The 27,407-nt window shown below is 66.8% G+C and overlaps 5 protein-coding genes and 1 long non-coding RNA gene across 6 annotated transcripts; 2 read left to right on the forward strand and 4 right to left on the reverse strand.

The window, feature by feature from the left end:
• Positions 1-39: 39 nt before the first annotated feature.
• Positions 40-4,217, reverse strand: REEP6 (receptor accessory protein 6). Its single transcript, XM_027901035.1, has 5 exons — positions 4,013-4,217; positions 1,727-1,820; positions 1,340-1,478; positions 942-1,110; positions 40-285 (listed from the first exon to the last, which is right to left on the reverse strand). Exons 1-5 carry the CDS (start codon positions 4,125-4,127, stop codon positions 236-238), a joined length of 567 nt encoding a protein of 188 aa, XP_027756836.1. The 5' UTR covers positions 4,128-4,217; the 3' UTR covers positions 40-235.
• A 186-nt stretch (positions 4,218-4,403) lies between these two features.
• Positions 4,404-10,429, forward strand: PCSK4 (proprotein convertase subtilisin/kexin type 4). Its single transcript, XM_027901026.1, has 15 exons — positions 4,404-4,578; positions 5,026-5,130; positions 5,212-5,307; positions 5,471-5,599; positions 6,594-6,670; positions 6,745-6,833; positions 7,343-7,515; positions 7,589-7,801; positions 8,020-8,120; positions 8,458-8,561; positions 8,677-8,794; positions 8,986-9,156; positions 9,388-9,512; positions 9,769-9,888; positions 9,963-10,429. Exons 2-15 carry the CDS (start codon positions 5,029-5,031, stop codon positions 10,340-10,342), a joined length of 1,998 nt encoding a protein of 665 aa, XP_027756827.1. The 5' UTR covers positions 4,404-4,578; positions 5,026-5,028; the 3' UTR covers positions 10,343-10,429.
• A 1,448-nt stretch (positions 10,430-11,877) lies between these two features.
• Positions 11,878-16,187, reverse strand: ADAMTSL5 (ADAMTS like 5). Its single transcript, XM_027901020.1, has 11 exons — positions 16,098-16,187; positions 15,422-15,582; positions 15,018-15,078; positions 14,825-14,933; positions 14,601-14,728; positions 14,395-14,512; positions 13,755-13,838; positions 12,987-13,150; positions 12,664-12,907; positions 12,332-12,403; positions 11,878-12,218 (listed from the first exon to the last, which is right to left on the reverse strand). Exons 1-11 carry the CDS (start codon positions 16,185-16,187, stop codon positions 11,905-11,907), a joined length of 1,545 nt encoding a protein of 514 aa, XP_027756821.1. The 3' UTR covers positions 11,878-11,904.
• Positions 15,551-16,802, reverse strand: LOC114066395. The gene is made up of 3 exons (XR_003573172.1): positions 16,659-16,802; positions 15,663-15,723; positions 15,551-15,582 (listed from the first exon to the last, which is right to left on the reverse strand). It is a non-coding gene; the product is annotated as an uncharacterized LOC114066395 (long non-coding RNA).
• Positions 16,803-17,331: 529 nt separating this feature from the next.
• Positions 17,332-19,250, forward strand: LOC114066384 (inactive serine/threonine-protein kinase PLK5-like). The gene is made up of 8 exons (XM_027901021.1): positions 17,332-17,427; positions 17,605-17,712; positions 17,859-17,975; positions 18,156-18,285; positions 18,380-18,467; positions 18,554-18,649; positions 18,759-18,957; positions 19,038-19,250. Exons 1-8 carry the CDS (start codon positions 17,332-17,334, stop codon positions 19,248-19,250), a joined length of 1,047 nt encoding a protein of 348 aa, XP_027756822.1.
• Positions 19,251-21,229: 1,979 nt separating this feature from the next.
• THOP1 (thimet oligopeptidase 1) lies at positions 21,230-27,403 on the reverse strand. Its single transcript, XM_027901025.1, has 13 exons — positions 27,227-27,403; positions 26,691-26,894; positions 25,312-25,460; positions 24,762-24,869; positions 24,081-24,183; positions 23,795-23,955; positions 23,522-23,657; positions 23,067-23,433; positions 22,670-22,871; positions 22,402-22,588; positions 21,975-22,103; positions 21,585-21,721; positions 21,230-21,509 (listed from the first exon to the last, which is right to left on the reverse strand). The coding sequence occupies exons 1-13, from the start codon at positions 27,240-27,242 to the stop codon at positions 21,351-21,353; spliced, it is 2,058 nt and encodes a 685-aa protein (XP_027756826.1). The 5' UTR covers positions 27,243-27,403; the 3' UTR covers positions 21,230-21,350.
• Positions 27,404-27,407: the final 4 nt, after the last annotated feature.

The following is a 27,407-nucleotide window of genomic DNA, read 5'->3' on the forward strand; positions in this document are numbered from 1 at the left end:
GGCCTGGGGCCGTGGTGCCGGTATCAGAGTCGCTGGTGCCGGTACCGGGGCCATGGTACCGGTACTGGGGTCTGTGGTGCCAGTACAGGGGATGACGGTGCCAGTATCAGGAGCGTGGTGATGATACTGGGGCCGTGGTGCCGGTACTGGGGATGCCGGTGCCGGTACTGGGAGTGCCGGTGCCGGTCCCAGTACCGGAGCCGTAGTGCTGGTACCGGGGGTGCCGATGCCCCTCTCACTTCATCTTGTTCAGTTCCTCTGCCAGGCTCAGGGATGCTCTGGCGCCTGTGGACACATGGGCAGCGTTAGTGCCCGTCCCCAGGGCAGTGCCCGGTGTCCCTGGTCACCATCCCATTCCCTCCCTCTCCCGCTGAGCGTGGGAGCGGCACCCTGGACCGGAGCCACAGGCTGTGAGGAGCACGTGGACACAGGGACGGACACAGGGACGGACACACGGATGGACAAATGGAAGGCTCTGACTACTGAGAAGCAGGAGGGAAGCGCCTGCTCTACCCACACCCCGGGAGAAGGGGCCGGTTGTGCGGAGCGGTGCCTGCAGGGGCAGGGCCGCTTGGCCGGTGCCACGGTGGCCACGAGCCCCGGCCCCGGGCCTGGCACAGCCTGGCACAGCCTGGCACAGCCCAGCCCCGTCTCCCACGGTGGCAGCGGGAGCCGTGGCTGTTACATACGGACAGGCTGAGCTGCGGGGCCGCCCCGGCCGCCAGCCGGGCTCTGCTGCTCGCCAGAGTCTGCAGGACTGGACCAGAGTGCGGCGCAAAGAGAACACAGAGGTTAGAGAGGGGACAGCTCCTGGCACCGCTGGGGCAGCGTGGGCACGGACAAACAGTGCCTCGATGGTGATTAAAGTGAGCTGCCCACAGCCCTGCTCTGGGAAAACCGCCCGGCCCCGACACGGAGCAGCACGGAGGGCCCCGCGTTACCTTCCCGGGTGACGGTGGAAGCCGCGTCCAGGGCCTTGGTGCTGATGTCACTTATCACGTGGTCCACGGCCTCGTGGTGCTTGAGGAAGCAGGGCCGGATGATGCTGTGGTAGAGCACCTGTGAGCCATTCCAGGGCACGGGGGCCATGCACCACACCAGGAACAGGCACTGCAGGGACGGCAGGGGCTCAGCTGGAGGGTGGCAGGGCAGGGGCTGAGCTGCTCCAGTGCCCCCCAGCCTGGTCCAGTGGCAGCTTCCGAGGCTGGAGCTCACCGGAGGTACCAGTATCTGAGCTGACTGTGGCCCCACCACAGCCCCACGGGGCAGACCCAGCACACTCAGCCCCTTCACGTTCAGCCCTCGAGCAGGAGGACCCTCTCCCTGGCACAGCCGTTACCTTCCCAGCGTAGTAGAAGGGGAACCAGTAGAGGAAGAGGTCGGAGAAGGACTCGGCGACACAGAAGACGCCGTACACCACCCAATACGTGAGCCACATGGTGTCATCCTCCTTGCTGCTGCTCTCGATGGCCTTGATGCTGCGGCAGGAGAGGGGAAGGGCACGGCTGCTGCAGTCCTGGGGTGGGCTCCTCCTTCCCAAATCCTCCAAACCCCGGGGCAAACCTTCCCACCGGGCGCTCCCACCCCAGGCTGGCACGGTCCCGGCCTTTCCAGGAAGGCCTCAAGAGCTTCCCAGCCATAACTGCGTCTTCACCGAGCAGGGAGACCCTCAGCTGAGGGCAGGGAACGCCCTGCAGGCGCTGCAGGGGGTGGGACAGGTACTCACGAGACGTAGGCGGGGTAGACGAAGCCGATGAGGTTGCAGAGCAATGAGGCGCCGTAGCCGAACATGAGGTACAGCCCCAGGAAGGCCACGGAACCTGCCAGGGGACAGGGGACGGTCACGAACCCCCCACCACCGGGGACAGACCCTGCCCAGGCTGCTGAGCAGGATCCTCATCCCAGAGCGGGAAGAGGCGCGTTCCAGGACCCCCCCAAGTTGGGGATAACGACCACCCCCAATTAACTCCGGCATGACGAGGCGCCGAGTCACGTGGCAGGGTCTGCTCCTCCCTGAGCGCCCCACGGCCTGCTCCTGTCACTGCTTGTCCCCTCCCTGGCCCTGGAAGGGACTTTACCACAGAGCTGTCAGCACTTTCACCCCATCACCAGCCTGGAGAGGGGCCAGGGCCGTGGCACCGCCGGAACGGGGGACACCGGCACACACCGGCACACACCCACGGTCCAAAGTCAAGGCCCTGCTCGGCTCCCCCGGGGCCCGGAGCCACCTGGCACTCTGATAACACCCGTCCAAGGGCCAGCCCTGCTCCCACAGCTGGGATCCTCGTGCTGAGCAGCCGCCGGCGCAGGAGGCATTGGCTCCCCTGGGAGCAGCAATCCAGCGCCGCTTCCCTGCTGTTCAATTACAGCGGTAAATTAAGTGGAAAGCAAAGGTTTCGGTGGCCTGGAGCCTGCACAGCCCTCAAGACACCAGCAGGAGGCTGGATCAGCGGATCTGGTGGATGGGGAAGGTGGGACAGGGAGCTCTTGCTGCCGAAACCAAGGGGCTCGGAGGGCAGGAAAACCTCAGGGACACACGGAGGGGAGCCAAGGGCACTTTGTCCCAGCCCAACAGCCTCTCCCTTGCCCTGGAAAAAGCTCCTCCATCAGCAGGAGGAAAGCTGGGAATTAACCTGTCTGTGCCGGTGAATTAGAGGAAAGTCCTTGCTGGGGCTTGGAGGGCGGATTATCCCGGCTCTGCTCACTGCAGCATTCCTGGGCTCAGCTCTGGCCCCGATCCGGGGCTGCCACAGCTCCGGGTCTTGCCCAGGAGACGGGCAGGAGCAACGTGGCTTTGGAGCGATCCCAAACCTCCCTTCAAGGAGAACAGGCAGGTCCAGGCAGTGCTGGGTTTCATTCCCCAAGAGCCTTAGAAGGGATTTCACGGGATTTGAACCCCCGGAGAAATTTATGTAACAGCAAAAACCAAGGGAAAGGCTTCGCTGAGGGGGCAGCTGCTGCCCAGAGGCCACGAAGATGGGCTCCAAACCCCAGCCCGTGGGTCACTGCGGGCTCCAGAGATGCAGAACTGACCTTGCTGGGCTCAAACACAAATTTGGGATTGCTCCAGAGCCAGAGAAGGGAGAAATCGGGAGTTTTGAGCTTAGCAACAGCTCCTCCTTTCCAGGACAGGGATCCAGAGCAAAGAACCATCACTTTTTGGTGCTTCCACTCTTGTGCTGCCCCAAAAGTCCCTCACACCTGAGCCTGACCAAATCCCCGGGACTGTTTTGCTTGGAAGACACCTGACTGGCATCCCATCCAAACACAACCTGCTCCTGGCAGCACGTGCCTGTTCATGGACAGTTTTCCCCCTGGGAGTGGGATAACCAGCCCTGCAGCAGATGAAGGGCCAGGGAATCACACCTGGAGGCCAAAGGCAGAGGAACCCTGGGAGGGACATGGGAAACCAGGAAATCCCGAGCCCCTCCTGGGAGGTTTGATATGAAATCCCGAGTCAGAACACGTGGACAGGCCAGTTGCACGTTGGCAGACAGGGCACAGGGCCGAGGGTCAGAGGAGAGGGGGCACTTTGTGCCAGGGGACGCTCCCTGGGGAGAATCCGGCTGGTTCCTCATTAATGAGCAACAGGATCCGGTTACCGGCCGGATCCCCGCACTCCCGGTGGGACACGGGGACGAGCCCCCGACCCAGTGCCTGGGCTGACTCACCAGAATTTGGGGGGTCACCCAGAACGGGGACCCTCCTCTGTCAGGGGGCATCGAGGGTCCATCTGACACCTCTGACACCCGGACCCCGCGCTGGGGGATTTCGGGGTTCCACGCCCGCCTGGGCACAGTGACAGCTGACAGTGTCACCCCCCGGGACCCCCCGGCCCTTCTCAGCACGGCCCCGCTCTGCACCCCCCGAATAGGGGGTGCCCTGCTCGCCCTCCCCGTGCCCCCGCCGAGCCCAGAGCCACGGTGAGGGACTGCCAGGGCGCCCCAGGAGAGAGGAGGGGTGGGGGGGGCAGGACGGGAGAACCGGGGGGGCCGCGGGGTACCGGTCGCACCTGAGGCCAGGTAGAGCCGTTGGACGCCGGTACGGGCTTCCAGCCGGCCCAGCAGGTCGCCGAGCGGCCCGGGGCGGTCGAGGAAGCGCTGCAGGCGCTGCTGCACCGAGCCCATGGCGGCGGCGAGGAGGACGATGAGGAAGGGGACGAAGGGGCGGCCCCGCAGCGGCCCCGCACCGACCCCGCGCCCCGGGCAGAGCGGCCGCCGGGGGGCGTGGCCAGCCGGGGAGGGGCGGGGTCAGAGCTACGGGGCGGGGCCAATGAGAAGGCTGGGAGGGACCAAAGCGGCCAATGAGGAGAGGCCGGGCGGGCGGGGGCGGGGCCGACGCCGTTGGCATGGCAACTGGCGCTCGGGCCGCGGCCTCATGGCGTCGCGGCCCAGGCCCGGCCCCGCGGCCCCGGCGCTCCCGGGGCTGCTCGCCGTGCTGTTCGCCGTGCTGGTGGTCGCCGCCGCCGCCCCCGCCAAGCCCCGCGTCTACCTGAGCAGCTGGGCCGTGCGGGTGGCGGCGGGGCCGCGGGACGCCCGGGCCCTGGCCCGCCGGCACGGGCTGCTCTACCTGGGCCAGGTGCGGCCTGGGCGGGGACGGCGGGCCCAGCCCACCCCATGTCCCAGTGTCCCCACTGCCCACGCTCATCCTTACCCTGTGTCCCCACTGTTTGTCCCTTTCACTTGTCCCATCTGCTAATCCTGTGGGCATGGACACCTTCCACCAGACCGGCTTGCTCAAAGCCCTGTCCAACCTGGCCTTGGACACTTCATGGGGTGGGACAGCCTGGGAATCTGGGAATGCAGTCCCAGTGTCCCCTCTGAGCATGCAGGGGGTGAGCAAAGGACCCCCAAGGTACACCCTCTCCCCCAGTCCCCCACTCTGTCTCCCGGTGACACTTTCTGCTGGTTCTGCCGTGCTCAGCTCACATTAAATTCACCTTCCTGACCTCCCCACCCGTGTGGAGCCGGTGCAGGTGTCCCCAGCAGGGCTAGAAACGCTGACAGCAGCTCCCTGTGCCCGCAGGTGATGGAGGGAGAGCCCTACTACCACCTGGGCCACCGTGGCACCCGGCAGAGAGCCCTGAGCAGGCACTGGGGGTGGCACATGCGGCTGATGAGGGACCCAGAGGTAGGGAGGGGGCCACGGGCAGCCCGGGCACGGCCCTGGGCAAGCTCTGCCCAGCACCCACAGCGCTGTCCCCCTGCCCAGGTACTGTGGTTCGAGCAGCAGACGCTGAAGAGGCGCACGAAGAGAGGTGCCAGCGTGGTGCCCACGGACCCCTGGTTCCCCAAGCAGTGGTACATGGTGAGGTGCTGGTGCTTCCCCTTCTAATCCTCACGTAGAGCACAGAATGCCCTTCCCACTGCCGGCCTCAGCACACCAACAGGGCTAGTGCTGGCGGTGGAGAGGCGGCACAAGCCCCTGGAGGTCACCCCGGGCTGCTGAGTGAATTTAATCTGTTTTCCAGAACAACGACATCAGTCCCGACCTGAACATCCTCACAGCTTGGAGCAGGGGCTACACGGGGCGGGGGGTCGTGCTGACCATCCTGGATGATGGGCTGGAGAAGGATCACCCCGACCTGGCAGCCAACTATGTAACTATGAGGGGGTGCAGGAACAGGCTCCTCCAGGGGTGGGGGGTCCCCAGGGAGGGGGGGAGCCACCGCCTTCATCCCGCCCCTGGAACTGGGCAGTGGGAACTCAGCTTCTCCAGGGCCAGATCGCAGGCTTGGAGTCTCCCACAGTGAATTCTCACGTTGAGGAAACGTTAGGACTTGTACACGCACTCGAGCCCCCCAAATTGGTGTAATTACAGCAAGCTGCAAAGCCAGTAAAGCTGGTAAACCCTCACGTGCTCAGCAGGGAAGGAGAGATAAGTCCTGGGTGTTTGCAACAACACAATTCCTGTGGGTTGTAGTTCCTCTCTCCTGTGAGGGTCACCCCCAGGTGAGTCACCACTCTGGGCTCTGTCACTGGAACAGCAAAGCTGTGCTGCTTTCACCCCGTTTCACAGGGCCATGGCAGTTGGCAAAGACCTCCAAGGTCACAGAGCCCACCCTGTGCCCCATCCCCACTTTGCCACCTCCAGTCCTTCCTTGGACACCTCCAGGGCTGGGCACTCCAAACCTCCCTGGGCAGCCCCTTCCACTGCCTGACCACCCTTTCCATGTGGAAATCCCTCCTGATGTCCAACCTGACCCTCCCCTGGCACAGCTGGAGGCCTTTGTTCCATCCTGTCCTTTGTTCCCTGGGAGCAGAGCCCGACCCCTCCTGGGTCCCCCCTCCTGTCAGGGATTGCAGAGCCAGAAGGTCCCCCCTGAGCCTCCTTTTCTCCAGGCTGAGCCCCCCCAGCTCCCTCAGCTGCTCCTGCTGCTCCAGCCCCTTCCCAGCTCCGTTCCCCTCTCTGGACTCCGTTTAGCTCAGACTAACCTGGCAGAGTTGGGCCCGAAGGGGCCCCCCTGTCCCCCCCAGGCTGGCAGTGTGGGCCCCTGGCAGTGCCAGCCCTGGGCAGGGTGCCAGGCGCCTGTGCTGGGCTGTCACAGCCCTGCCCGGGGCCCTTCGCTCACACCGTGCCTCGTTCTGTAACAGGACCCGCAGGCGAGTTACGACTTCAACAGCAACGACCCCGACCCCCAGCCCAGATACGGTGACGGGGACAAGAACTGGTGGGTTCTGCTCCACCCCTCGGGGGGGCTGAGGCTGTCCCAGGACCCCCCACCCATCTCACTGTGCCCCCCAGGCACGGGACACGCTGTGCAGGAGAAGTGGCAGCTGTGGCCAACAATGGGATCTGCGGGGCAGGCGTCGCCTACAACGCCAAAATTGGAGGTGAGACGGCGCTCCGGTGGGATGGAGGTTGGAAAGCAGCTCCAGCACCATGGGAGGATGGGTGACCCCAGGTGGGGCCACTCTGGGGGCTCGCAGGGGGGTAGAGGGTGCTGCAGTGTTCCCACACATCAGTCTCTGAGCTCCCTGAGGTTTTAATGCCCACCCCGACACCTGGCAGCACCACCCCTGGGCAGGCTCAGGCGCCCCTGCAGAAGTGAGGGTGGCAAAGGGGGTTAAAAGCTGGGTTAAACCCCTGGGCTTAATTACAAAAGGCTTAACAAGGAGCTTTGGGAACCGGCTCATGGCAGCAGCACAGACCCGCAGGAGCCTGATCTGCTTAGGGCAGGGTCATGTGAACGGTGCTCAAGGCAGAGGGGGTGAAGGGGGGGCTGTGGAGGTGCCCCTCGTCCCTCCCCTCGGCGTGGCACTCGCGTGGCTCCCCCGAGCCCTCCCGGCCTCCCCCGGTGCTGCCGCCTCTCGGCCACCCCGCTCCCGGTGCCGGCCCCCAGGCGTGCGGATGCTGGACGGTCCCATCGTGGACGTGGTGGAGGCCCAGGCCCTCAGTCTGCACTCGCAGCACATCCACATCTACAGCGCCAGCTGGGGCCCCGAGGACGACGGCAGGACAGTGGATGGTCCGGGCAAGCTGGCGGCAGCTGCTTTCCACAGGGGGGTCAGCCAGGTGAGCCCAGCGCCGGCCTGGGGGCCTCGGGGGCGGAGGAACCCCCTGCCCACCCCCTCTGCCTCCCCAACAGGGACGGGGGGGGCTCGGCTCCATCTTCATCTGGGCCTCGGGCAACGGAGGGATCCACTACGACAACTGCAACTGCGACGGGTACGGCAACAGCATCTACACGGTGTCGGTGGGCAGCGTCCTGGGTGACGGGCAGCGGCCCCGCTACAGCGAGGGCTGTGCCGCCATCCTCACCACCACCTACAGCAGCAGGGCCAGCAGCGACGTGCAGATCGTGAGTGTTGGGGGGACAGCCCTGCCAGAGCAACAACCCCAGCACAGCCCAGCACGGGCCGGGCTCGTCCCAGCCCTCACATCCCGGCAAGGAGAGGGCGGCTTTAGTGAAGGGTCTGTGTGTGGACCCCCCTAAAAGGCCAAAGGGTCACAGAGGGCGGTGCCCAGCCCTGGGAAGCCCTCCCTGGCAGTGGTGCTGAGACCCCCCCTCTCCCCCAGGTGACCACCGACCTGCACCACCGCTGCACCGACAAGCACACGGGCACCTCGGCCTCGGCCCCGCTGGCTGCGGGCATGGTCGCCCTGGCACTGGAGGCCAAGTAGGTGACACTGAGACAGCAGGACAGCCCCCAGGGAGAGGGGAAGCCTTGAGGAAGGGGGGAGGCTGCTGGTAGAGAGCTTTGGAGTACAGAGTTGAGGTGTCCCCGGGGTTCTGGTGGGGCAGCATCTTCTCCCAGAACCATGGGAGGGCAGGGGACAGGAGGAGAATTGTGCTCCAGAGGTCTTTTTGCTCCCGCTTTGGTGCTGGAGGAGGTTGTGGGGGGACCTGCTTGGATCCAGGCAGCTGACTTACCTACATCACGAGTCAGAAGGGCCAAATCCCACCCTTAAAAGCCAACCCTGACACCTCTGCCCCCACATCCTCTGTGTTTGCAGCCCAGCCCTGACCTGGCGTGACCTGCAGCACCTCATCATCAGGGCCTCCAAACCCGCTCACCTGAAGGCCGAGGACTGGGCCAAGAACGGGGTGGGACGCAGGGGTGAGTGCAGGGCTCGGCCCCCTCTGCTCCCCTCACCTGGCCCTGGGACGCCTTCCAGCAGCTCCCAGTGCTCTCCCAGCACTGAGGGGCCCAGGGGTGTTCTCCTGCTTTCCAGTGAGCCACTACTACGGCTATGGGCTGCTGGACGCGGGGCTGCTGGTGCAGGAGGCCGTGGCCTGGGCGGGGACCCGGCCTCAGGAGAAGTGTTCAGTCAAGGTCCTTCAGGCCCCCAGGTAAGGGCCAGCACCCCCGGGCCCAGCCTCACGTGGGGACTTGCTGCAGGATCAGGGATTGCTCCCCAAAAAGCGGCCTGTGCTGTGCAGTGTCTGCTGTGGGCACGGGGCTGTGCCTGGAGGCCGTGGAGGAGGGCAGGATGCCCGTGGAAGGGGGAGGAACGCCCTCACCTCCGGCTTGTCCTCCACAGGGACATCGGCTCCAAGCTCACCATCTCCACGGATGTCTTCTCCTGCTCCCAGAGCATCCGCTCGCTGGAGCACGTGCAGGTGCAGCTGTCCCTGAGCTACAGCCGCAGGGGGGACCTGGTGGTGGCTCTGAGCAGCCCCACGGGCACCACGTCCACGCTGGTGACCGTGCGGTAAGGACACGGAGCGCCAGCACCCACCAGGGGCTGGGGGGCCCTCCCACAGCCCTCCCAGGGCCGGGAGACCCCCAACAAGGGCCTCACCGGGCCCAAAACTCCCCTGGGCCTCTGCCACGTGGCAGTGCTCCCTTAGAGCAAGAACAGGATGACTCCAGGCTGTCCTTGGCCACATCCTGCTCCTCCAGCCCCACGGCTGGCACCCTCAGCTCTCCTCTCCTCCTCCAGCCCCTACGACACCAGCCAGGAGGGCTACAAGGACTGGACCTTCATGTCCACACATTTCTGGGACGAGAATCCCGAGGGCACCTGGACACTCCACCTGGAGAACAGGGGCGATGCCCGGAACACAGGTGGGTGCCCTGGGGGGGGTGAATCCCTTTACTGGGGTCACCCAGTGCCTGATCATTCTTCTTCCTTCCCCAATTTGGACGAGCAACTTGTAGGCTTCTCCCTCCCAGCCACGAGCCCTCCTTATCTACAGGGCCATGTGTTTGCTCTGAGGGCCTCCCTGGAGAGCACAGGGCCAGGAAGGGGGCACAGCCCCAAAGCTTCCAGCCCCACATCCATCAGCTGGCAGGCCCTGAGTGCTGTCCCTCCTGTCCCCAGGCCAGCTGACCAACTTCATCCTGCACCTGCACGGCACGGATGAGGACATGACCTCCAGGCGCTCCGCAGCCTCTGCCACGGACGGCTGCCTGCGCTGGGACAAGGAGGGAGCCTGTGAGGGTGAGTGAGGCTTTGGGGGGGACAGTGACAGTGCTCTGGGCCCCCTGGGGGCTCATCCCACCCTCTCTCCTCAGAATGTGGCAGCTCCCTGTATGCCCACCGGCGCTCCTGCCTGCCCTACTGCCCCCCACGCTACTACGGCCGGACCCGCAGTGCCACCGCCACGGCCCGCGTGTGTGCCCACTGCCACCCCTCCTGCTACACCTGCCAGGGCTCCTCTGCCAACAACTGCACGTCCTGCCCCTCCAGCCGCACCTTCCAGGAGCTCACCCACACCTGCTCCCCCTCCCAGGGCCCCCTCAGCCCGGGGGGGCTGCGCAGGGACCTGCTGGTGGTCACTGTGCTGGCCTGCAGCAGCCTGGTCCTTGCGGGCATCCTCTACCCCACCTGCAGGGTGGCCCTCCGTGCCGGGAAAGGCGCCTTCTGCTGTCCCCAGGCCGGAAGGACAGAGTGACACCGGCCTGGGCCGCAGGGACACAGCCTGGGACACCGCTGGCATCTCGCCTGGCTTCCAAAATAAACTGGTTGTTGCCTTCCTGGACCACCCTCTCTGCAGGGTGATTTCCCTTCCCAGCCTTGTGTCCGGCTCTGCACAGGGACAAGGGTGGTGGCTCCCCCTCCCTGCCTCATCCCCCTCCTACCCCTGGGGATCTGAGCATTTCCAGAGGGGCCAGGAGCCCTGTGCCCTTTCCCAGGAGCAGAGGGACGAGTTGTGATGTGTGTCCAAGCAGCTGCACCCCGTGGTGCCACAGCAGGAGCTCAGCCACGAGCCCAGCACAGAGCAGAGGGGGTGGAAGACAGCCCAGGCCCATTCCACAGGCCCCAGTTCCTGTTCAGCAGCAACTTCTAGGCCTTAAAAAAGGGATCCCAGGGTGGCTGCACCCCTCAGACAGCCTGCTCCCCCCAGCAGGGCACTGAGAGGAGGCAAAGACCCCTGGCCCTCGCTGTGCCACGGGGCCTGGCAGCAGCAGGGTGGCAGCTGTGCCCCGGCACGCGGCACCGGGCAGGGATGGACAGGGAGAGCTGCCAGCTGGGGCCCTCCCGGGGGCACCGGCCCCACGCCAGGACCCTGGACTGCCCCGGGACATGGGGGAGGTGGTTTGTGTCCCCCCCTCCCCGGCTGTGCCGTCCGGAGCAGAGCGTGTTTGCTCAGCTGAAGAGTTTGGGGAATTAAGGGAGAGAGCCAGACCTTTCTCCAGGCGTATAATGACCCGTGAAAACCCTTGGCTGGACCTTCCAGAGCACGCAGAGGAGGGAGCTGGGATGGAGCTTTGTCTCCAAAGGCAGCTCAGGGAGAGGGGCTCTCCTCAGGGGGACCCCGAGCCCCGGGCTGAGCTGGGGTCTGTGCTCACACCAAGGGACAGTCCTGGGGACACCTGAGACACGAGCTGGGAGGTCTCAGCCCTTCCCTGGCACCAACTCCAAACCCACCCCCCAAAGGGCACAAGACCCCCAAGGGAGCCCCAAGCAGGCGATGCCCCCCAAGGTGCCCCAGTGCCCCCCGTCACATCCCATCCCCGAGTGGGCCCCGCAGTGCCCCCCCCCCCCATTCCACGGGTTGGGTTACGGGCGAGGGGGCTCTGGCACGGGGGTGGGAACCCGCCCGCCTCCGCCGGAAGGGAGATAAGCGGCAGGTCCCCGACCCCGGCGGGGAGAGCTTGGCGCGGGGCCATCGGGGACAGGGACACGCTGCGGGACGGGAGCTGCTCCGGGGGCTCGGCTCGGGGACACTCTGGGGACCCCCTGCCCGTGGGGACACAGGGGAGACCCCCCCGGGTTGGCTCCAGCCAGGAAGGGGCGAGCGAGGGGATGAACAGGTTTATTTTCTGCAAAAATAATAAATTACCACCCTCCTTCACCCCCACCCCAGCCCCGCTGCCCACATGGGCCCCCCATGGACGGCGAGATCCCCCAGGGCGGGATGGGGGGCGGTCCGTGGGGGTCCACCCGCAGCCAGGGGAGGGGTCGGTGCACTGCAGGAACCCCGTCCCGGGGGGGCTCAGGGGCTGGGGGGGCTCAGGGCGGCCGGGGCTGCGGGCAGTGCCGCGCCGCCTCCCGCACCAGCCGCGCCTCGCGGGGCGTCCAGGGCCGGGCGTAGCCGCCGTCCTGCAGCAGGATGCGGTTCAGGGTGTGCTCGTGGTTCACGTGTCGCCGCGCCATCAGCACGTACTCGCCGCCCTCCCGCAGCGGGGGACACCCGCACGTGTTGGGCACCCACAGGTACTCCCGGGACACCAGCGGCGAGCGCTGCCGGTACGGAGCCTTCACCTCCACCTCGTAGCGCGTCTCCCGCCCCACTAAGCGCTGCGCCAGGATCCGCCCGTGGAACACTGCGGGGTGAGGAGGGGGCACCCTGAGCCCCTTCCCACTCCTGGCATTGTCCCTGGCATTGCCCTGTCCGGCCCCCGACATCCTCCCGAGCCCCTCCCGCCCCGGCGCTCACCGAAGTCGCTCTGGCAGAAGTGCCGGATGCGCTGGGAACGTCCCTTGGCCGGGCGGCACCTCCCGCATCGCCCTGCGGGGACAAAGCTGCAGCAATTTAGGGGGCGGAGGGAACTCCTGACCCCCCAAAACCTCCATCCCCGCAGCCCATTGAGGGCCCATTGAGGGCCCAGACTCCAGAGAGGGACACACCAGGCTCCTGAGAGTTCTGGAGGGGGGTTAGGGCCCATTTTAGGGCCTCCATCTCATTTCTACCCCTGACCTCTACCCCCACTCCCAGCAACAAGCCCAGGGGTTTGGGGGGCTCTGGAGACCCCCGAGGGGAGCAGGTACCTGCAGAACCCCTATCCTGGTTCCAGCTGGGGGGGCTCCTCGGTGGCGGCTCCGTGGCAAAGCCCCCGGGCTGGGGGGGCAGCGCAGGGGCCGGGGTGAGTGGAGGCTCCTGGGGCGGGGGGCTGCCGGCCCCCCGGGGCTGGGGCTGCCGCAGGGGGCTGGTGTCCCCGTGGCCGGGCTGGGGGTGCCCGCGGGGCAGCCAGAACTCATACTCGATGCCAGGGTTGGGCTCCTGCAGCAGGACCTGGGGGGCAGGGGCAGGGCTGAGTTGGGGGCTGGGGGTGGCTGCCCCTTGTCCCCGTGTGTGCCCCCCTCGCCCTCACCATCACGTGCAGGTCCTGGTCGGTGGGCCCGGGCGCCTCCAGGCTCTCGGTGCCGTCGGGGGCACGGGTGTAGGTGAGGCGGGTGCCGGCGGCCTCGTAGGGCCCCGGCCAGGCTATGGCCCAGTCCCCGTTGAGCACGTAGCGCCCGTCGCTCGTCATCAGCGCTGCGGGAGCCAGCGGGTCTGGGGCCCAGCACCGCACAGCCCCCCGAACCCCCCGCCCCGCTCCCCACCAGAGGCCTCTCCCGGCGCAGGGAGGGCAGCGTGGGCCGGCAGAGCTGCGCTCGGGGCTCCGGGGAATCTGCGTTCTTGTAAGATCTTGGCTTCGGGCCCAAGCCAGAGCCAAACCCCGGTGTGCAACCCCCTCCCCTTCACCAAGCCCCCAGCCCCTGGTCCCAGTGGGGGACGGGGCTCCAGCTGCATCGAGGACGGGAGCTGGGGGAACGGGGGTCCTGGTCCTGGTGTGCGGTGGCCGGTCTGGCCCCGCTCCAGCCCAGCCCTTCCCAAAACCCACAGCAGCAGCCTCTGGAAAATTGCCCCGAGCGCTTGCGAGTTCACTGACCCCGGGATGCTCAAAACAGCATCTGAGGGAGGGAGCGGCACGGCACGCCATGGGACAACACGGGACAACCAGGGACAACATGGCATGGAATGGCACAGCCACCCCTGCCCTGCCCTGCCCTGCCCTGCCCAGACCCGCAGCTGGCACCGGCCGGGACCAGCTGGGATGGACTGGGGCTCACTGGGATGAAGGCAGTTCATGTCCTACCCAGGTAGTTGCGGCTCTTGTCCGTCACTTTGATGTGGGTGGCCCCAGCTGGGATCTTGGTCACATTCACGTACCCAAAATGTCCTGTCGGGGTGGGAGGCAGAGTCAGGGCAGAGCCAGGGCAGGGCCCGAGGGGATATCCTGGGGGGATGGGGCAGGAGGGGATGGGGCACAGAGGTGATCTGGGTCTGGGGCATTAACCCAGCTGGGCCCCACGTGATGGGACATCAGGGGCACCCCACGATGGCCCTGGGGTGCCAGTCAGGGCTGTTTGCTCTCTTGCTCACTGTCCCCACAGCCTGCCCAGCAGGACACAGGGACTCTGGGTGCCTCCAGGGACCCTTGAACACCCCTGGGGCCCCACAGACCACAGGGGTGCCCCAGAGACCCCCCACCCACCCCAGAGGAGCAACACCCTCTGCAAGGAGGCCAAATCACCCCAGTGAGGGGGCTGCTCCCTGAGTGTGGGGGACAGGGAGGGATCAGGGACGATGCCCTGGCGGACGGGGGAGATGGAGAGGGACAGGGTGACAGGGGACCCAGGCGATGCCTTGGGGACACAGACGGGGGGTGGGAGGACAGAGGAGCCAAGAGCCAAAGCATTCACCCATGGAGGGGGCCGGGGCAATGGTTCATTCACCGGAGGAGGGGTCCGAGCCCTGGAACAGCCGGTGCACAAAGACGCAGGAGCCGCTGGCACAGTGGCCGCAGGAGTCGGGGCGGGGGCCCGAGCCCAGGATCCCGTCACAGCCCACGCTCTGCGAGAGCCCAGACGCTGCCTCAGCGTGGGAGGTCAGGGCTGGGGGTCCCGGAGAGTCCCAGGGGGTCCCAGCCCCGCGCACCCACCAGGCAGCGCCCGCCAACACACAGGTCCAGGGAGCCGGGGCTGCAGCGGGTCCCGTCCAGCACCCGCCCGAAGCTGTAGTAGAAGTTGTGCCCCTCGGCCAGGCAGTTGAGGTCGCAGAGGTTGGGGGCTGATGGATTGGGGTGAGAAGGGGTGGGGGTGGCACCGGGGGTGGCCACGGGCCCCCCTGTCAGCCCCGTGACACCGTCCCCACCCCGGGACTCACCTCCGTGGAAGGGCACCCAGCGGTACCGGGCGGAGGTGCCCAGGACGGGCTTGTTGTCGTAGAGGGAGCACTGCATGGCCCGGAAGGGCACGGAGCCGCTGGGACAGCCCTGTGGGAGCGGCAGGATGGAGCCCACGGGCCGGGATGGCGACTGGCACCGGCCACGTCAGTGCCCAGCCCTCCCAGCGCTCACCTGGAGCTGGCAGAGCCGGTACTGGCGCGGGTCCCCTGTGCACGGCTCCTCCCCGGGGGTCCTGCAGTCACAGCGTCAGCGTGGTGGGGTTGGGACAGGGAACCCCCCCGAGCAGCCCTGCCTGTGCCCCACGGCCCCCACGGGGAACCACCGAGCCACCACGGGGCTGGCAGTGACACCTCCCCACAGGGGAACAGGAGAGGGGACCCCGATGTCCCACCATGTCCCTCATCCCCCTGGAGCTGCACCCCAGGGTGGAACCACCAGGCTCCAGGTCCCCCCACGTGGTGCTGAGGGCCCCCGGGGACACGTGGGAGGTGATGGCAGAGCCGTGCCAAGGGATTTGGGTGCCCCGAGTGGGGTTTGGGCCCTGCCATGGGATGGGGTCCCCGTGCCCCACTCACCGCTGGCACCTCCGGGTGCGGAGGGCGACCCCGTCCCCACAGGAGCTGGAGCAGGAGCTCCAGGGGCTCCAGGACCCCCAAGTCCCCCGGGCCAGCTGTCGGCGGGGCCGAGCAGGGGCCGGGGGCTCAGGGACCCTCTCTGGTGTGCCCAGGGCTGGGTCCTGCGTGAGGGAGGTGACAATCAGCAGGGGGTGGGGGTCAGGAAGCCCAGGGGTGCTGCCACGCACCCCAAACCCCTCACCTGTGCCGTGCCAACCAGGCTGAGCCAGGCCAGGAGCAGGAGCCGCCACGGGCACCGGCACCTGCGGAGCACAGAGCCCTGAGCCCCCCGTCCCCGGGGACCGGGGGGTGTCCCCACACCCCCCATCGCCACCAGGGCAGGGCCACCGCCGAGCCCCCCCACGGGGACCGCAGTGAGGGGGAAGGAGGAGAGACGGGCAAGAGCAGCCCCGGCGGGAGGGTCCCCAGGGCAGGGACGGGGGGTCCGGTGCTGCCCATGGGGTCAGGCGGGTGGGCGACAGCGGCTGTGTGACACCGGCCGTGTGACACCGAGTGGGTGACGCCGTGTCCCCAACACGTGCCCACGCGGCACCGGGACGGGCGACGGCCCCGCCACCCCCAGGGCCCCGCGGCGGGCGCCGGGCCGGGATCGCTGCCTGCCGGGACAGGACCAGACCTGCACGGTTGGGGCTCCGCGCCGCTCCCCGATCCGGATCCGGCCCCGCCGTGGGGCGAGCAGGGTGGGGGGCAGCGGGGGCCCCCCCATGGCCCAAAGCGCCCGATCCCGGAGCCCCCCAAAACGCCCAGCCAGGAGGGGCGGGGGGTGCAAGGGGGTGCGGGAGGCGTCGGGGGTGCAAAGGGGTGCAGGGGGGGGTTCCGGAGGGGTGCAGGGGGGGTTCCGGGGTCCCAACCCCCTGTCGGGGAATTCCCCGGCCGAGCCGGTTCCCTCCCGCCGCACAGCTCTCACGGGGACCGGGAGAGTCGCGAGTGGCCGCCCTCAGTCCCGGGGTCCGGGTGCCCCCGGCGGGGCAGGGGAGGGGACGGGGGGTCGCGGTACCGCCGCTCCGGGGTGGGTGCTGGTGGGTCCGGAGCCCGCCGAGGGTCGGGTGATGCCCAGACCCCTCCGGCAGCGCGGGGGGCACCGCGTGCCTCAGTTTCCCCGCAGGAGCCCCGGGGGCGCGCGGGGGTGCGGGATGGGGGGTCCCGCGAGGGGGTTGAGCAGAAATCAGGACCTTACCCAGCTCCGGGGGGTCCCCCGCGGAGGACGGGGCGGCCCCCACAGCCCCCCCCGGCCATGCAGCCCCTCGTCCGCGGCGTCCCGGCGGCTCCGTCCCGGCTCGGCGTCCCGGCGGCGGCGAGAGGGGGGGACCCGGCACGATCGGGCATCGCCTGCGCAGCTCCGGGGGGGCCGGGCGAGGCTTCCCCCCCCCCCGCCCGGTTCGCCTCCCGTCCCTCCCCGCCGCGTTATTAATATCCAGCCCCAAAGGTGCGCCCAGCCCTCCCCGGCCGCCCGTTAACCCTTGGGAGCCCGGAGCTCCGGCGGTCGGGGAGGGGGGGCTGGTGGGGTTCTAGGAGGGCGGAGCTGCTGTTTCGCAGCACCTGCACCCCCCGGGACCCCACCGGCCCCAGCAGCAGAGGGGAAGAGGCACCAGGACCCCCGTAAAAGGTCGTATCCTGATTCGGGACCCCCCCCGGTTCTGGGCATCCCGGGGAGGGTTGATCCCACCGGGGATCCCTCCTTCGTGATCGAGGTCTTCTGGGGGGGCTTTGGGTGCCAGAGCGCTGGGGGCTGGGTGCGAGGGGGTCACCCAGCACCCTGGGGTCCCACGGGCATCCCAGAGCTGAAGGGGTTACAGTGTCGGGTGGGGGTGTCCCCTGGGGCGTCCCCACTGCAGAGCAGAGCGGGCAGGATGGTCCCGGGGCACGCAGGGGATGAGCCCCTCGGCTGGTACATCGGGGACGCAGGCAGTGGGATGATCTACAAGCAGGGACGGCTCCTGGGAAAGGTAAATCCCCCCTCCCTGCACCCCTGAACAGCCCCTCACCCCAGCCAGCACCCCCTGCCCGCTGGGCACCCCGGGGGTGCCACAAACCCGCACCCCCCAGGGCTGCAGGGGGTCCCCCCCACATCCCCTCTGGGGAGGGGGCCGCTGAGGCAGGGGGAGACACGGACACCCTCTCAGGGCACCTTCGGGCGCTGCTACGAGGTGACAGAGGTGAGCAGTGGCCGGCTCTATGCACTGAAGGTCATCCCTCGAGCCCGGCTGGCTGCGCTGGGCGGCGGGGAGAGGGTGAGTCTGGGGCGGGGATTGGGGAGGGGGGGCAAAACCCACGGGACCCCCTCAGAGCCCCCCAGCCCTGCCCGTGCCCCGTCCCGTGGGGCGTGTGCTGGGATCCCGAGGGTTCTGCGGGGGCTGCCGGGCTCGTGGGGCTGCAGGTGGAGCGGGAGCAGGAGCTGCACCGACACCTGAGCCACCGGCACATCGTCCGCCTGCACCGGCACTTCAGCGACCGCGGCCACCTCTGCCTGCTGCTGGAGCTCTGCAGCCGCGGGGTGAGCGGGCACCTGCACCCCCAAACCGAGCAATGCACCCCCATCCCCAGGCCAGGGCTTCAGCAGGGCCCAGCGTGGCCCCTCGCTCTGCCCCAATCCCTCCTCGCTCTGGCCCAGTCCCTTTCCCTTCTGTCCCAGTGCCTCCTCACCTGTCCCAGTGCCTCCCCTCTCTGTCCCCAGTCCCTGGCCGACATCCTGCGTGCCCGGGGCCGGCTGCAGGAGCCGGAGGTGCGGTTTTACCTGCGCCAGGTGATCTCGGGGCTGCGCTACCTGCACGGACGGGGCCTGGTGCACCGGGACCTCAAGCTGAGTGCGTGAGGCACAGGGGGAAGGGGGTGACCCTGGGGGTGCCTGGGGTGTCCCACACCCCTGGGGTGTCCCACACCACTCATCCCTCTCCACAGGCAACTTCTTGGTGACGGGGAAGATGCAGGTGAAGATCGGGGACCTGGGACTGGCGCGGGGGGTGGCTCCGGCCGGGCGGCGCTGGGGGTGAGCTGAGGGGAAGGGGGGCTCACCCTGCCCGTGTCCCCGGGGTGCTCCTGGACAGGCCTTCATCCTGTCTGTCCCCCCCCCAGGGCGCTGTGTGGGACCCCCAGTTACCTGGCCCCAGAGGTGCTGGACCGCAGGGGACACGGGGTGGCCTCGGACATCTGGGCCCTGGGCTGTGCCCTGTAAGGGGGGACTTGAGGGAGGATTGGGGGGCTGGAGGGAAGATTGGGGGGCTGGAGGGAGGACAGGGGATGCTCCTGGGCCCCCTGGAGCAGCTGCACCCCCCCCCAGGTACACAGCCCTGACCGGCCGCCCCCCGTTCGAGGGGTCCCAGCGGCTGGAGCTGTACCAGCACATCCGGGGGGCTCGGTACCCACTGCCCCCCCAGCTCTCCCCCCGGGCCCGGGCCCTCCTCGCCCTCATGCTGGACCCCGACCCCACAGCACGGCCCAGCCTGCAGGACGTGCTGGACCACCCCTTCTTCACCCAGGTGTGGGGCTGGGGGGGCATAGGGGGGACAGGAGGGGGATGATACACACACAGGGGGGGTCACTGCCTGTCCCTCCCCAGGGTTTCACACCCCACAGGCTCCCGCCCCGCGCCTGCCACTCCATGCCCCTGTTCCTGGGACAGGACCCCCTGTGCCGGCTGCTGCAGCACTGCTGGGGGGGTGGCTGGGCCCCTGGCACCCCAGGAGGGGCCGTGTCCCCCCCCACCCAGAGGAGCAGCTCCCTCGACAGGACCCAAGCCAGGCAAACATCGGCGGAGGAAAACCTTTATTAGTGCTGGGAACCGTCTAAAATCCAGTCATGGAGACAAGCGGGGTGGGGACGTGACCGGGACCAACGGCACACACACACCAGCCTGCCCTTAAAAACCTTAACAGGAAGAAAAAAAAAAAAACGAAATCCAAACGCAAAAGGGAGCTCTCTTCCCTGCCAGCCTGGGATGGGGTGGGGTGGGGAGGTGCAGCTCCAAGGAGCCGTGTCCTGGTGCTGCTCCTGGGGGTCACCAGGTCACCCTGCTCTGCCTCCGGCCCCAGCAGCAGTGGGGACACTGGAGAGGGGACAGAGGGACCTGTGGGCTGGGAAGGAGGGAGGAAAGTGCATGGTTTCCCTGCTCAGCTTCAGTTCTCTCTCTCTTGAGAGAAGAGTCTGGAAGAAAACGCTGAAAGCTCAGTAAAACATGACACTAAAATCACCCACAGCCTCGGTGGGGGGGCTGGGACCACCCCCCTAAGCCTAAAACACGGGAGGGGACAAGGACAAGATGCTCAGTGTGACCCCAGAAAGCACCAAGGAGCCACTTCCCTGCTCAGGGACCCGCCAAGTGTCAGCACCGGAGGGGACCAGCGAGGGGGGGGTGTCACCAGCAGGGTCTGGGGGAGGGAGGCGACAGCAACGACTTTGTCTGCACTTGGGGTGAGCCCTCTGGTGAGAAAGGCCAGAGGAGAGGGAACAGGGGCCAGCCTGGCTGGGGGAACACGGCAGCTCCCAGGCAGGGGGACGGGGTGGCGGGTGTGAGTTTGGGCACTCGGCTCTCACTCGTGTCCTCAAACCACGGCAGGGGGGACCCCACAAAGCCCAGCCCTCCTCGGAGCTCCTGAGCCCCAAAGAGGAGGCGGCTGGAAACCTCTCCCAGCTGGCACGTGATTCCTCCCTGAGCAAACCCCGGCCCGGCCTCTGCCCTCGGGGTCAGGGCTCCACCGGGCCCTGCCCTGGCACGGGGCCCTTGTGCCACCACACCCCGAGGGTCCTCGGGGACAGCCAGGGGACAGGTGGCCCGGCCTGGCTGATCCCCAGGCAGGGCACAGGCCTGGCCGCTGTCCTTGCCCGTGGCGCTGCAGCCCCAGGCCTGGCACGGAGCCCGCGGGGTATTTTTATCCCGGCATGGCATCCGTGTTGTTTGAAGCTGTCGGCTTGTTTTTGTGGTCATAAACACGGCCCTCCCCTGTCCCGCCCTGGCAGCAACAGCAACACCCTCCCCTGCCACAGCCCGAGCCCGGCAGGCACCGGGATGGCTCTGGGATGGCCCTGAGATGGCCCTGGAATGGCCCTGGAATGGCCCTGGAATGGCCCTGAGATGGCCCTGGAATGGCCCTGGGATGGCCCTGGGATGGCCCTGGAATGGCCCTGGAATGGCCCTGGGATGGCCCTGGGATGGCCCTGGAATGGCCCTGGAATGGCCCTGGGATGGCCCTGGGATGGCCCTGGGATGGCCCTGGCAGCCCCAGCACAGCCTGGGGGAAGGTACAGCCCCCCTCCAGATACCTGGCAGCACAGGGGGTCCAGCCATGCCCCCCAAACCCTGCTCTGGGAACACCAGCAGCAGCCACCCCCTCCCAGGCAGGAAGGGCCGAGGGGCTCAGGGCAGGATGTCCTTCCTTGGGTTTTAAGCTCTGGGATCTCCCCATCCTTATTCCACAGCCAACAGCTGCCCAAAGATGGGGAGAGCGGGGCTCGCTGCCCTTGTTTGGTGCTCAGGACAGTTCCATCTGTCCTGGGGCACAAACCGAGCCAGGGGGAAACAACAACGGGGGGGGGGGGAGGAAATTCTGGTTTCTTAAAAAGACGGGATTTAAAAACAGCGACCCAAGTTTGGGAACTCCTCTCCCCCTCCTCCCCGGCGCTCAGTGAGGCTCAAACTCCCCCTCGTGCAGGAATCAGGTTCAAAGTTCAGCCAATCAGCGTGGGTGACCCACAGTCCCATCCCCAGCGGGGGTGACAAGGGCAGGTCACCCCCCTGTCACTGCAGAGCCCAGAGCCCAGGGTGGGCTCAGGGTGGGACCCCGGAGGGGCAGCTCAAGGCAGGGGTGGCCCAGGGCGGGTTTGGTGGCAGGTCCCAGGTGAGGGCAGGGGCGTGGGCGGGGGCTGCAGGGGGGCCTCAGCAGCCCGAGGGCAGCGAGCTGCTCTCCACCTTCAGTCCTTTGCTGGCCAGGAAGGCGTCCTGCTTGGGCTCCCGGCCCAGGAACTTCCTCAGCATGTCGGAGGCATCCACGGAGCCGCCGGGGTGCAGGACACAGTTCCTGTAGTCCATCCCCACCTGTGAGCAGAGACGGGGCCCGTGAGGGACACCCGCCCTCGCCCGCCCCGGCCGCCCCCGGGGTGGTGTCCCTACCTTGCAGTTCATGATGCCCTCCTGCTTGAAGCGGGTGTGGAACATGTCCATGGAGAACACCTCGCTCCAGAGGTAGCCGTAGTACTGCGCGTCGTAGCCCCCGGCCAGGTGGCCGAAGGTGGCCGGCATGTTTGTCCCTGCGGGGCGGGGGAGGGAGGGGGGTTATGGGGATTTCATAGCATGGAAACACCCCCACCCTGCTGTCACTGTGTCACAGCAGGCACTGCCTCAGCTGGTCACAAGCCCGGGGCACGCAGGGAAGCGCCTTCCAGTCCCTTCTGCGCGGTTCAGCCCCGCTTTCCCCGGAGCCAGCACAAACTGTCCCCGCTGAGCCAGCCTGGGAAGAGCCTGCTGAGCCAAGGGTGGGACAGGAGGGTGGGACACCCGTACCTGGGGTGGCAGGGACACCCAGCACCTCTTCACACAGCTGGGCAAACACCTCCACGGGGTCGGCCTTGGTCTGGGTGTGCAGCGCCTGGTCCACCTTGGCCAGGACAATCTGGCGCAGGTTGAAGAGTCCTGTTCCAAAAAGGAGGAGGAGGAGGCAAACTGAGCTCCTGCTGGCAGGAAGGACCAGAATCCTGCCTGCAGGAGTGCCACTGAGGCCAGTGGCAGCAGGACAGGCTGGGGGCCTGGCACCTCTTGTCACTGTGCCACCTCCCAGCCCACGTCGTGCCACGCCACCCTCGCCCTTCCCAGGTGAACACCAGGCAGGTGTGGCTCCTTCCCCCAATCCCCTCGGACCCTCCAGCACCACGGGGAGCCAGGCAAAGCCCTGCTCCTCAGGGAGCACCCAGCCCCCTCAGCGGGGACCCACCCGTGTTTGCCTGCCGGGATTTAATGAGCTTCTCCAGCAGCTCATCCGGGATGGGGCTGCCCGTTTTGTAGTGCCTGGACATGCGCAGCAGCGGCTCCTTCTCCCACACCCAGTTCTCCAGCATCTGGGACGGGGCCTCCACGAAGTCCCTCTCCACGTGTGTCCCGCTGAACATGGCAAACTCCGCCTGGGAGACGCGGCGAGCTCAGGGACGGGGGAGCAGGACGGGGCAAAGGTCCCGACCCCTGCCGGCACGGGGAGGCCTCACCTGGGAGCACAGCTGGTGCATGACGTGCCCGAACTCGTGGAAGTACGTCTCCACCTCGTCGTGCTGCAGCAGGGAAGGCGCGTCCGGCGTGGGCTTGGTGAAATTGGCCACCATGGCGGCCACCGAGATCTGCCGGCTGGAGTCGGGCAGGAGGCAGCCCGGCTGCAGGCCGAAGCAGGCAGCGTGCCCGTACTTCCCTTCCCTGGGACAGGCAGAGGACACTCACAGGGATCCCCTCCACGGCCTCCCCAGCCTCTCCAGGAGCAGGAGCCCTGGAGACCCCCCCGTGCTCCTGGGACTTCCTGAGCACACGCCTGGGAGCAGGACCTTGCTCTTCCTCGGGCTCTGCTGCCCAGCCCAGCCCTGCTCCCCTGTCCCTCCTCGCCCAAGGCCTCACCGTGGGTACAGGTCCAGGTAGAACTTGCCGATGGTCTCTCCAGAGGACGTGTCCTTCACCGTGTAGAGCTGCACGTCCTCGTGCCACACCGGCGCCTTCTCCTCCAGGTGGAAGGTGAGCCCCAGCAGCTCCTGGTAGATGGCCAGGAGGCCCGTGGTGACCACTTGCATGGGGAAATACTCCTTCAGCAGGTTCTGATCCACGCTGTACTTGGTCTCCTCCACCTGGTTCATGTAGTAGCGCATGTCCCAGGCGTTGATGCGGTTGTCGAACTCCAGCCCGCGCTTCTCGCACTCCTTCTTCTTCAGGTCCAGGATCACGGCCCGCTCCTTCTCCCCGAGCGGCTTCAGCTTCTGGGCCAGCTCATCTGGGAGAGGCACAGCGGGCAGGGTTGGCACCCGTGCTCAGGGGAGCACACCCGGCCCAGGAGGCCCCCGCTGTGCCCCAGGACGTACCCAGGAACGTGGCCACCGTGGCGCTGCTCTTGGCCATGTTCATCTCCAGCACGAAGTCCGCGTGGGTGCTGAAGCCCAGCAGGTTGGCCTTCTGAGCCCGTAAATCCACCAGCTCCTTCAGGATCAGGCAGTTCTCCTGCAGGGCACAGACAGAGGGGAGCGGGGCATCCAGGTGGGAGAGGAAGCAGGAGCTCTCCCGAGGGAAGAAGCACAAACCCCAGGGGAGATCCCCCCCCTGCCCCCTTGTCCTGGCATCCCATCTGCCCCACCTACCTCTTTGCACCTGGAGTTGAACATCTCCTCCACCTTCCTCCTCGTCTCGGGCACGTAGCACTTCTTCAGCAGAGGGAAGTAGTGTGGGTATTTCAAGGTGACCTTCAGCTTTCCATCCTCTGTCTTCTCCAGGGAGTTCAGGAAATCCTCAGGGAGCCCCCCTGGGAAAAGAGCAGAGAGGGCTGAGGGGAGAGCCCAGGATCCCCCAGGAACACCAGCTCTGGGAAAGGGGCACAGGAAGAGGGAGCCAGGAATCATGGCCACAGCAGCACAGAGCTCTCCATACCCAATTCCTCCTTGGAGAAGGGCAGGAAGGTGGTGTCTTCGTTGAGGTTCTTGTTGAAGTCAATGCACAGGACACTCAGCTTTTTCTTAATAGCTTTGATTTTCTTTAAAATGCAGATAAACAGAGCAGAGTCAGCGGCAGGGGGGAAGCCAGGCTGTGCCCTGCTGAGCTGCCCAGCACTGAGCCCGCACTTGGCTCTGATTCAGCCCCAACACTGCACAATTAATGGTGTGCCAGCACCTGGAACAGGCTCCCTGGGATCACACCTGCTGGGAACCAGCCACCTCAGCAAGGTCCAGCTCAGCAGCTGCAGGTGCTTCAGCAACAACCTCCTCTACCCTCATTTTTCACCTTCTCGTCTGTTTTTAACCCAGATTTGAGCTCCTTCACTGGTGCGTGGTAAGAGAGGGAGACCCTGGGCAGCTCCATCCCCTCCCTCCAGCCCTTTGCCTGAGGTGCTACTTCCAAGGCCAGGCTGGACAGGGCTTGGAGCAACCTGGGATAGTGGAAGGTGTCCCTGCCCATGGCAGGGGGATGGGATGGGATGGGATGGGATGGGATGGGATGGGATGGGATGGGATGGGATGGGATGGGATGGGATGGGATGGGATGGGATGGGATGGGACGGGATGAGATGAGCTTCCATCCAACCCAAACAACCCTGGAATTCTGTGAGCTCACCTCCTGTGTCTCCTCGGGCAGATGGAGCCCGTTCCTCTTTCCCAGCTTGATCAGCCTCTCCAGGTACCTCTTTGCCTCGGGTTTCAGGGAAGCACTCTCTGCTTTCTCCTGGAAAACAGCGCTGTGAGCTCGGGGAGCTGCAGGCCCAGCTGCTGCAGGGAGCTGCTCTCTGGTGGGAGCTGTGGCTTATGGGAACACCCCCAGGGAAGGCTTTGGCTTGGTGCACTGGTTCCTGCCAGGCTGCTTGAAATACGTCCCTTTCCTGCTGTATCACAGGGTTTCTGGGGGCATCACCTGCCCCCTCCCCACCTCACCTTGGCTGGGCTTACCACCACCACCTCAGCTCATCAAAGGGGTGAGGAAGGCCCTGGGAGGGGGGCAGAGCCCTCAACCCCCAGTTTTCCAGCTCTCATGAACAGCTGGATCCCTCTGCCGCGCTCACACCGAGATCCCGTTCCAGGACTTACTCAGCATCACTCCCTCCCAAGGCACGAGGGCACAGGCTTTGCTGGAACCCCAGGAGGCCTCAGCTGCCCTGCTGGGAACACACCTGGAGCCAGACAATCCTCTGGTACACGTCCTGCCTCATGCTCATCTCCACATCGAACTCGGAGAGCTTCTTGTCGGCCTCGGTGCTGGCGGCGCGGATGGCCTTGCAGGGGGACACGTGCTGGGGGAAATCCAGCATGTTCCGGCGCACTGGCGGGGAACAGGGACCGTGGCTCCACGTGCCAGGGCTGCTGGGCATGGCAGTGCCCACGCAGAGCCAGCCTGGCAGCCCAGGGCCCGACCCACCGCCCGCTCGAGGGAAGAGCGGCTCCCTCGTGCCGGGCACATCCATCCCCTGGGCTCCCACCACAGCACATCCTTCCCCCAGAACTCCCAGGAACTTTGTGCCTGTGAGACCCCAACCCCTCCTGCCCCAGCTGTGGCATCACAGGACTTGTGGGGTGTCCTGTGCAGGGCCCGGGGTTGGACTCGCCGGTCCCTTCCAGCTCCGGATATTCCAGGATTCCGTGCTGGAATATTCCCTGTGTGCCTCCCTGGGAGCTAAAAGTGGGACACAGGTGCTCCCCAAGAGCCACCAGGCCCCAGGTGCGCCCTGTCCTGATGCATTCCCGCTTGAGAAGGGAAAACAGGGAGGACATTCCCGCAGAGCCTCCGGTAGCAGCACTCCAGGTGCTCTCCAGGCTCCTGGACTCTCCCCTGGCAGAAGGGGAGCAGGGAAGTGCTGACAGAGGTGCTGAAGTCAACACTCCTCCTGCTTGCTAAGGGGTTTTTCCTCTTATTTTGGGAAAAAGGGCTGGGAGAGGAGGAAGACAAGGCTTGCAGGGTGGTGCCTGCTCCAGGCAGGAGTGACAGGGATCGGGATTGGGACAGAGACCCTGAGGAGCTGCCTGGATTGTCACTGTAAATAACCAGACAGGCAAAATAACCAAAACTGCATCACTTTGGTGCCACGGTGCCATCAGGACGTGTTAGCTTCCCAAAAATTCCAGCAGGCACACAGAAATACTTTTATCCACTGGCTTAGGGAAAAAATGAGGAAGGAGATGACGATTTCTTTGACCTTTTCTGCCGTTTGTTGCCACTGATGCTCCCTGACACATGAAAGCGGGGACAGCCTTGGGACTGTGGCTGCTCATCCTGCTACCAAAGGGGTGTCCTTGGCTTTGTTTGCTCCTCCCTTCCAAATCTTGCTCTTTGTACTCGTCCCTCGTCATATAAACATTAACCGGGAAAAAAACACCAGCACGCTGCTGGGAGCCAAGGGGAGAGGGCAGGAGGTGAAACCACCAAAAAACCCTTATTAACACAGAACCATGGAATCCTGGAGTGGTCTGGGCTGGAAGGGACCTTAAAGCTCATCCCAGGACATGGACAGGGACATCCTCCACTATCTCAGGTTGCTCCCCTCGCTGCTCCCACCTGTGTATTCCACCTCCACGTCCGCCAGGGCCTTCAGGGTGTTCTCGTAGGACACCTCGCCCCTCTCCTGGCTGCCCACCCGGTCGTACACGAGCTTGGTGCTCTCGGTGAGCTCTGCGGCCATGGCCTCGATCTGCTCGGCCGTCAGGTCCCAGCGCAGCTGGTTGGCCACGAGCCGGGGCGCCTGGCTGTCCACGACATTCCCTGGGGAGGGGGGAAGAGGGGCCGGGACATGTTCCCTTAACGCGGGCCGGAGTGGAAACCCGGCACTCGGGGAGAGGCCTGGCAGCCCCGCGGGGACGGGCTCCTCCGCGTCCCGGCAGGTGCCCGTGTCCTGCGCGGGGACAAGGCCCACGGGGCACGGAGGTGGCTCGGGGAGGGCAGCAGGACCCCACGGCCGCCCCGGGGGGGTGCCCCGGGCCCCCTCCTCCCGCCCCATCCCTCTGCCCTCACCCGCCCTGCCCGCGCCGCGCCGGCCCCTCGCCCTCGCCCCCACGTCCCCCCGCGGCCCCGCAGCCCCCCGCGGCCGGCGGTACCTGTGGGGGGGGCCATGCCGGCGGTGCCGGGGGTGCTGACGGGGCCGGGAACAGGCCGGGCCGGCGCCACGCACCGAGCATGTGCCCCGCGCGGGGAGGCGGGCGGGGACAGCGGGGCATTGTGGGAGCGTGGAGGACCGCGCCGCTCCCGCCTTCCCCGCGCGCCGCACCGGGGGCCGCA

The sequence above is a fragment of the Empidonax traillii genome, unplaced genomic scaffold (assembly GCF_003031625.1).
Source record: "Empidonax traillii isolate 1590-97213 ecotype Southwest subspecies unplaced genomic scaffold, ASM303162v1 scaffold761:size885847, whole genome shotgun sequence".
NCBI lineage: Eukaryota > Metazoa > Chordata > Aves > Passeriformes > Tyrannidae > Empidonax > Empidonax traillii.